Source organism: Chiroxiphia lanceolata, chromosome 25, assembly GCF_009829145.1.
Source record: "Chiroxiphia lanceolata isolate bChiLan1 chromosome 25, bChiLan1.pri, whole genome shotgun sequence".
Lineage (NCBI taxonomy): Eukaryota > Metazoa > Chordata > Aves > Passeriformes > Pipridae > Chiroxiphia > Chiroxiphia lanceolata.
Window position 1 is genome coordinate 1,515,803 of NC_045661.1, and position 9,254 is coordinate 1,525,056.

Genomic DNA, 9,254 nt, shown 5'->3' on the forward strand with positions numbered 1-9,254 from the left:
CTCACACTGGACTCTCCAGAGCAGTTTAAACACGCTGCTTCCACCACCCAAATCCCACAGACCCATCCAGCATCAGAGCCCTGTTTTCCAAGCAGGACCTTTCCTGGCTCTGGAGCATCAGTGGCAGGTGCCTTCCCTACACAGGTGTTTAGGCTTGGCTAAAGGTACAACTCCAACTGCATCCAGCAGGAATTTATCCCCAGCAGCTTCCCTGCACTACCTGGTGGGCAACTGCAAGCCAGGTTTGTCTTGGAATCAGTGAATTGTGCCAAGGAAAACCTCCTTTGGCACAGCTGCTGGGACATTCCGAGCCCATCCTGCCGGAGCCAGATGCTCCACACAGCACATTCCCGCAGCCAGGGATTTTGTTGGATTAAAGAAAGCAGGTTTAGATGGGATATTAGGAAGAAATTCCTCCCTGTGAGGGGGGTGAGGGGCCGGAATGGATTCCCCAGAGAAGCTGGAAGGGGTGGGGAAGACGGTTCCTGCGTAAGCAAAATGCCAACGTGCCATCCCAAAAATCCAGCAGGTATGGAAAGCAATGCCCATCCAAGGGGCAGATAAAGGGAATAAAGCCAGGGTTTTATCCCAGCATTCCCCAGGGGGCACATGGATGCTCCTCACGGCTCTGACACTTTATATCCTCCAGACTAACGCACAGCTTCTGCACGGCTTTATCCCTCCTCAAACACTGGAACAAACCTGGGATTAAATCCCAGTTGGAGCCCCCGAGGCCACACAGCTGGAATGCTGGGCTCTCCCTGGAATCCCTCCTGGAGCCACTCAGTGTCTCTGCCTCCTGAAGAACCTGGTTCCTGTGGGGCCAAAGCAGCTCCCCAGGAGCACCTGAGCGCAGAACTCCCGAGTCCCTGGGCCCTGTGGAGAAGGAGGAGCAGCAGAGTGGGAATAATCCTCCTCCAGCAGGGATAGATCAGCTGGACTCCAACTGCCAAGGGGAGGAAGGAGCCCCAGCAGGATTCCCGTGTTCCAGAAGGCATCTGGATGTGCTGCCAGGCCTGGGAGCTCTCCCTGCACACCCACGGGGGGTCTCTCCAAGCTTTTCCAGGGAGTGCAGGAACCTCTCCAAGCTTTTCCAGGGAGTGCAGGAACCCCAAGGCTCGTTTGAGGGCAGGTTTTAGACCCAGCAGGTGACCAGGACTTAAAAGACACAAAACCCCACCAGTCTGGATGTTCCCCATGTCCGCCTTTGCTCAGTACTGCAGGAAGATCCACCTTTTTCCTTGTCTATTCCAGAAGTTTTCCACCCTGATGCTCTGAGAGAAACCAATCCCACCCACACTGGGGTGTTTTAGGGATGCCCAGACAAGGTGGAACCCTGGAGGAACACGTGGATTGTGCTGGAAAATGGGAGCAAATCAGTTCCACACTGAGCTTTAGGGAATAAACTGAACAACCAAAACCTTAAAATCCCACCCCAAAACTCACTCTGGAGGTGTGAGTGGCCTTTGAACTCATTCCCAATTCCAACAGCAGGACCACACTGCTCCTGGGGACACTGATCCCTGTTCCAGAGGAAGTTGAGGCCACAATCCTGACACCCCCCCATTCCCTGGGAAGCCCTGGAAAAGCCAATTTGTGCCCCCAGGCACCCCCAGTTCTGGGGTACAGAGCCCACCTTGGTCCATGCAGCACCTCCAACCTCCTCCTTCCTGCCAGGAATTCTGGCTTCACCCTCAGGAGCCAAAAGGAAGGCATTCCCTGCAAAAAACACGGAGTGACAGACACACATTTCCATGACAATCAATCCATCCCTGCTTTTTCCAGCCACCCCATGTCCCCCATAAGTCTTTCCAAAGCAACCCAATTATCTTGCAAATATCTTTATTACAATTTACAGATTAGTTCTGAATAGTTTATTATGTACAGAAATAGAACTTTAGATATAAAAACCCAACAAACTCGACACAAATCAAGTAAAATCTGTATAAAGCCAATGCTGAAGGTTTTCTAAGTTTTCTCTAAATTATACAAAAATAAAATCTGCTCATCACAGTTTTGATTTAAAGTCCTACAAGTGTTATTTTTACTGTCTCACCCCAAGCACTGACACATGGACACGGCCTGAACGACCAGTTTAAGGAATTTTCTAGGGAAGAAAGGGTGACACCGAGTTCTAAGAGATGTTTATGGTGATGAATTTAGTGTTAATTCCCTCTCACCTTACACTGGATCCTTGGAAAACGTGAGGTTGGAGCAGTGGAAAAGCTCACCCGAGCAGGTGGGAAGCAGCAGTGGGAATGCTGGACACAGTTCAGGATGGGTAAAAGCCATTTTTCCAATGTTTAAGCACTTTAGGAGCAGCAGTTGCTGATCTAATTTACACATAATTTATCAGTTCTGTTTGTTCCCAGGGACAGGTTTTCCCAAGGCTCTGCAAACGTTTGCAGGTGTTCATTCCCACCACTCCAAAGCTTCTCACAAAGCACCAATAAAACGAGTTTGCCCACGAAAAACTGAAGCACCAAGTTCTCCAAGATCAAAGAAATTGGGAAATTCATGGAAAAACGGCTGTAGTGTGACTTGCCAGGAGCAGCAGGTTTGTACTGATCAGCCACACTGACCATAAATCAACAAATCTCTTCCCATTCCACCTTCATCACCCCTTTTCCCTAAGCTGAAAAGCAGATCCAACATGAGACAGCAAAACGAGCTCCTAGAAATTCCGAGATGATTTCCCAGGATTTGAGGGCCTGATCAGAATTTACAATTTCACAGCTGAAATTTTTCTGTAGGAAAAGAGAATCCAATTTTTTTTGGGGGGGGGGGACAGAAAACAACATTGCTGCATTGCCTTCATGCAGCCCCTCTGAAATGCTGCAGGAATTTTTGGCTGGATTGGAAGTTTACACAGCTCTACTGTAATTCAGCGAATCCTCTGAATTTTCTGAGTGCAACACAGCAAATCAATTTTTAAAAAACCTCACAAGTGCAAGGAGATTAAAGCATGAATCCAAAAAAACTCTGAAGTTTTTGAGTCAGAATTAAGACCTGGCCAAAATGACCCCACAGCAAAGCAGAAAGTGAAGCCCTGGGAAGAAGCTTCTCCCTCCAGGGATCTGTGATTTTTCTTGCAAATTAAAAACTTTAAAGTACTTTGAAGGTTTCTCCCCTACAAAAGGGAAACAATTCTGCTCAGCTGAACAAACCAAGCAGCAACTCATTCCTTTTTTTCACCCAACTTGGTGCAAACAGACAGGAGTTATTCCATTTTTGGGCTCTGGGTGACCTCACACCTGCTTGGCCACCAGGTCCAAACACCCCCCTCCAACATTGCTCTTTATCTTAACTGAACTAATTCAATATTTGAAGTTAGGAATATAAATCAGGAGTGCTGTCCTTCCACCAAGGAGCTCAGCTTTCCACAGGTGGAATGTTGTTTGTCCCAGGTGACCCAGTGCAGACACACAGAGTGTTAATACTGGCTTTTGGTAAAGAACACGGTGATTTGCTGCCTTCAGATTTCCTTAAATCACAGATAATTCTCCTTAAAAGTACCAGAACAAGCAGACTGGATACAAGAATCCACCACAATCTCTATTTTAAAGCAGAAATATAGCAAAGTTATTCTTAGATTAAATAAATAATTAGGGACTAGTTCCCTTGCGTGGCTCCCTAAATTCAAACATCACCCACAGCCTCCACGTGTGCCTTGAAGCTTTAATTATTGGTTGGGATGAGAAATTTCCCTGCCTTAAAAGGCAAGAAATGTGGTGCATGAGCAGCCAGAACCCTCTGGAATAGTCCTGGATCAAGGTATTATTTAAATAAGTCAAACCAAAGGGTTTGTAATGCACCAGAGCTCCCCCAGTGTGCCTGACTGAAATATTGACATCAAAATGCTACATAAACACTCAAAACACTGGATTCCATGCAAAACTGGGATCTAGAAGGAGGGATTCACACAGTTAAGTCAAAGTTATTAGAGAACAACATGTGAGACTTTTGTACAAGCTGGAGAACGACGAGAAAACACCACAACTCTCGGGAAACTTTAAATCAAAACTGCAATACCAGGGGCTGAGCCCCATAAATATCTCCTTCAAAATAGGTTTTGCTTTTTTTTTTTTCAAAGTGCAAAAATCCAACTAAACAGTCACCACTTCCCAACAGACGGCAGACAAGGCATTTTTTTTTTTTTTTGGAATGCATTTCACCTAAAGCAGTCTGGGTGTCAAGTGTTAATCAAAAGGAATGAGACTGGACCACCCTCCCCCTCCAGGGTTTTGCCTGGATATCAAAATGGGACACTCGGGGATATTTGTAGGCTGAATACACAAAACCTGGGACAACTCCAATCCCACTTCTCTCCCCGTTCCAGAATAGCACATGCAGCTGCCACTTCTTGTTTAGGTGTTCAGGGGTGTTTTAGGGTCACACAACTAAGGTGGGGTAAGGTGCTAGAAGGGATCAACCCTCTGGGAAGAGCTTTCCTGGAGCCTGTGGAATACTCTCTGTCTATGCTCTGTGGTGAAGCAATATCCTATGGCTTCCTCTGTCTCCTGGATCCGTTTCTGGAACCTGCATCCATCTCGTGCCATCTCCTCCCAGGGTCCTTTCCGATCCTCCTCGCTGCTTATGTAATACTCAGTCACTTTTTCAAGGAAGGTGACCTGGAAAAAGCAAGTTATTTAGTAAAGAGTTCATCACTCATGCAAAAGGAACTTCGTATTTGTACACAGACTGTCTGGGGTTTTTTTAAACAGAAGTTATTAAACACTTTAAATAGCAGAAAGCCTCAGAAACCTGTTCAGAGAGTAGGTTTAGTGGGATACTGGGAAGGAATTTTTCCCTGTGAGGGGGATGAGGGGCTGGAATGGATTTCCCAGAGAAGCTGTGGCTGCCCCATCCCTGGAAGTGTCCAAGGCCAGGCTGGACAAGGCTTGGAGCAACCTGGGCTAGTGGAAGGTGTCCCTGCCCATGGCAGGGGGTGGCACTGGGTGATCTTTAAGGTCCCTTCCCACCCAAACCAGGCCGTGACTCCCTGTTCCTGCCAGGTCTCTGCCCCACCTCAGCTTTAAAATCAACCTCTCAGCTTTCAAATCAACCAGTTGCTGTCCTGCCTCGACCAAAACAGTGCTCAGCTACTACAGAATTACCCAACTGCTGCCCAAGAGGCCCCTCTGAGCCGAGGACACGTCACCTGACGTCCCCTGTGCGGTGACACCCTCGTGACACGGGGCTGTCACCTCACCCAGGTCACTCCAGGGCTGTGAACGTGCTCCAGGCCGACAGCCTGGATTGCTGGAGATTACACAAGAAGGTTTAAAAAAGGCAGAACCATTGTTGTGTGGAGTAAAGAGTCCTGTGAGTCACCACAGATAAGGAAGCAACACTCATCCCCCTGTGACTGCAACAACCCCCTGCTTCCAGCTGCTCTGCAATTCCAGGGGGTTAGTTCACACAGGGAAATCAGCTCAAAAGGCACCTTAAAAGACCCAGGAAAACTTTCACTCTTGGCTATTTTTAAGAGGCACTCAGCTATTTTAAGAAAATAAAGGGACTTACAGACTCAGGCTCTATGCTTGGCAGTGTTTAAACTACAGCTGTAACAAGGATTTAAGTTTGAGTAAACCCAGCCTGTGTGAGGCTCCTGCTGAACTCTGTGCTGCTCTGCATTATGAAAAGGTGGAAAACTGAAGGTTAAACCAGCTGTCAGCACCTCTCACACCAGGGCTGGTTCCCACACACTGTCACCACAGACAACTCCTGGAACACTCCTGGAATCATCAAAACACTTGGAGAAGTACAAAAAACCTGCTGCTCCATTCCTGGGATTCATTAACACAGACCCCTGATTTCACCCCCAGTCCATGATGACACAATGAGTGTGGGGATTGCTGCCTGTGGCACAGCCACCTTCCAGCCTTCCCAGAAAACAGAGATACCAGCTGTGGAATCCCAGACTGGTTTGGGTTGGGAGGGACCATAAAGCTCACCCAGTTCCACCCCCTGTCCTGGGCAGGGACACCTTCCACTATCCCAGGTTGCTCCAAGCCCCGTCCAACCTGGCCTGGGACACCAAACAACCTCCAGAAACCACCTAATCCTGGTGCAGTGATCCCAAATTTCCATGGGAGCAGTGCCATCAGATCCATGTGCCCTCACAGCGTGTCCATGTCCTGCTCCCTCACGAGGGAAACAAACCCTCCCAGGTTTTATGGCTTTCCAGACATAAATCCTGCACGGTGCCAGACAGGAACAGCCTCGAGCTGCAGGAATGACCTGGAGAATTCCTGGGAACACCTCAGCACTCCCTCGGTTTTCCTGGCCCTAATTAAGCACCTGCTTTAGGAGCTGTTACATCAGCCTTCCCACCTTACAGCGTTTTTACATCAGTCTGAGCCACCCTGGGGCACAACCTCCGGGGCTGTGACGTCAGGTGGGATATTGCAGCCACATCATCCTTCTTTCACCATGGCCTGGGATTGCAGAGCCAAGAATTCCTGCTGCTTCTGCACCCCTGGGACACGGCGAGCCCCGGTGTTCTTAACCTAAATTAAGGGAGAAACCAAAGGTCTCTGCTGTAAAAGCACTAAAACAAGAATTATACAGGTTTTCTGTTTTGATGACTTGTTACCACGAGCCATTTACTCATATAAATGTTTGAGGTATCAACACTCAGACATCACACCTGAAAAACCACCCTGGACATTTGCAGCTCCACAAAACTGGGGAGAGGATGAACTGCTATTTACCTGCATCCTGGCACAGGTATTATAGGGTTTTTAATACCCAAATTCTTCAAAAAACACATTATATTTCCAGTTTGGTCTCAAAAGTCCAGTTCCTGAATATATCCCTGTTATAAACAACTGCTGAATTATAATATAGAATACTCTCTGAAATGGAAATGGGAATATTACCACAATTTGTATGGAAACTTCAGTGGTCAACTGAAGCATGTTTTAACCATATGTCAGCTGTCCACATACATCAACACCCAACACATGTGTGACACACCCAACACACGTGTGACACACCCCACACGTGCTAAACGAGTTCTTCCTACTCCAGAACACGTTAAGAAGCCTGCTAGGGTTACAAAAAAAAAAACCAAAACCCTAAAATGTTTAAAACGCTTTCAGTTTAAGGTCCTAAATCACTTTATCAAAATTCCTCCCCACAGAAACTGGTGCTTTCCAGGAAAACAACATCACAGCTCTGGAGTTTCTTGGGGAAAAACCGACGCCACAGCGCTGGAGTTTCTCTGATGACACCACGTTACACCACCAGATTGAGAAGAGAAACCGCGTCTTAAAAGGAAAATTTTAACTTCAAGTCTACAAAAGAAACTTTTGACAAAATTTCCCATCACGTGTCGAGGATGAGGCACAAAATTCCAGGGAAATAATTAGCACGTAAGCTTATGGAGGCAGATCTGGAATGCTGGAATGACCTCACCCACTCCGTACTGCTCGGAGCAATGCGGGTTTGTTGTGAGGTTTTTTTTAGCAGCCCCGAAACACACGAATATAAAGCAAGAATATACCTTTTTCCGCTTGGAATTCGCAGCTTTCTCGCCGGACAGAATTCCGCGCTGCCCCAAGTCACCGAGCCCACAGCTGCGTCTCTCCAGCTGTACCCGGCACACAGTGAAGTGCTCGGCAGGGACCGAACTCGGCGTCCCTTTTTTCTCTGCGGTCTGAAAGGCTGCCGTGAAATTTAGAGGGTTATATGGATCGTCCGAGGTACAGAAAGAGTTCCAAAGTTTCAAGCTTTCTGCCTCATCCACGCTGCCACAGTCCCACTCGTCCTCCTCTTCAGAACTATGAGCAGAGCCCGAGGAGGACTCTGCCCACGAGTCTTCTTCTTCTTCCTCCTCCTCCTCTTCCACATCCGACATCTCCCTTCCCGGATCGCTGGAAGATGTCTGAATCGTGGCTGTGAAGTTCTGAGGGTCGTAGGGATCCAAACTATAGAAGGAATTCCAGAGGTGAAGCCTCTCCCCGTCCTGGCTGCCGGCCTCTGAGTCCGAGGGAAGCTCTTCGCTGTCGAACCCGTCATCGTCATCATCATCACCATCATCATCCCAGTCCTCCTCACCCTCGCTCTCCTCCCCGCTGAAAACTCCCCCGATGATATAATCGATTAATTTATTCGCACACGCAGGTCTGGTCGAAACCGGGAGGTTTTGCTCTGTGTCCGAGTCCTCACCATCCCCTTCAGGCAACGTTTCCTCCTCCTCCTCCTCCTCAGCCGCATCCCGGCCCCCCTGCTGCTCCACGGGCTGTCTCCCTGGATCCTCGGGCTGCTCCAGCTGCCCGGCACCGCCCCGCTGGTCCCAGCGCCCCGCAGCTTCCCGGCGAACATCCCTGTGCTGCTGCTCCTCCTCCAGGCTATGGTAGCCGTGGTCGGGGTCGGGCACGGGCAGGTGCCAGCGCTGGAGGAACGCCAGGCGCTTGCTGCGGAGGAACTCGACCTCGGGCACGGCCTCGGCCCGCAGCGGCTGCGGCAGGTGGCTCTTACTCTGCTCCATGCCCAGCACGTACCAGTCCACGGCGAGGGCGCTCCGCACCAGCCCGGCCCCCCACAGCCCCGCCGGGGGCTCCGCGCCGCCCTCCGCCCGCTTCTCCGGGGGCTCCTCGGCCCAGCCCGGCGCGGGCTCCGCCTGGGGCAGCAGCACGAGCGGCGGCGGCGCCTTGGCGGGGCAGAGCGCGGTGCTGAGCGCGGGGCCGGGCAGCAGCCGCTGCAGCAGCGCGGGCAGCGGCGACAGGAGCTGCGACAGCACCCGCAGCCACGAGAAGGGCGGGCTCGCCTGGGACGAGCCGCCGGCGGGCGCCGCGCTGGGCCCCGCCAGCTTCGGCCAGGCCGCGGCCAGGCCCAGCCGGGCCCAACCGGCGCGTTCGCGTCCGCTGTGCTCCATGGGGCCGTTCAGCGCTGCCAGCGGTGCGGAGGGGTGTGCGAGGCGGCGCTCCGTGATGGCGCGGCGGGTCTGAGGGCTCGGCGGGCGGCGGGCGGCTCCGGGTCGGGTCTGGGCTCCATCCTGATGCGGCTTCGGGCAGAAAATGGCGGCGCCGCCGCCTCGGCGCTTTCCGCTCACCGGGGAGGGGCGGGGCCGGCCTTCGCCACGCCCACCTCCCGCCGCCGACGCCCATTGGGCGGTGTCGTTGCGAGCCCGCCCTCTCCCCCCGTGGCCACGCCCCTCCGGGATTGCATCAGCCGGCGGGCCCCGCGCGGCAGCGCCCCCGGTGGCGGAGCGCGGAACTGCAGCGGGGGCGCCCCGAGCGGCCCCG

General features: G+C 51.4%; 1 protein-coding gene across 1 annotated transcript; it reads right to left on the bottom strand.

Moving 5' to 3' along the window:
- Positions 1-1,825: 1,825 nt before the first annotated feature.
- PPP1R15B (protein phosphatase 1 regulatory subunit 15B) lies at positions 1,826-9,035 on the bottom strand. The gene is made up of 2 exons (XM_032710727.1): positions 7,511-9,035; positions 1,826-4,631 (listed from the first exon to the last, which is right to left on the bottom strand). The coding sequence occupies exons 1-2, from the start codon at positions 8,882-8,884 to the stop codon at positions 4,419-4,421; spliced, it is 1,587 nt and encodes a 528-aa protein (XP_032566618.1). The 5' UTR covers positions 8,885-9,035; the 3' UTR covers positions 1,826-4,418.
- Positions 9,036-9,254: the final 219 nt, after the last annotated feature.

Bases quoted from the DNA above. Each gene is read 5' to 3' on its own strand.
- PPP1R15B (XM_032710727.1), bottom strand. From the start codon at position 8,884: ATGGAGCACAGCGGACGCGAACGCGCCGGTTGGGCCCGGCTGGGCCTG. The intron at 4,632-7,510 runs GTATATTCTTGC...TGCTTTTTCCAG, and splicing joins CGAATTCCAAGCGGAAAAAG to GTCACCTTCCTTGAAAAAGT.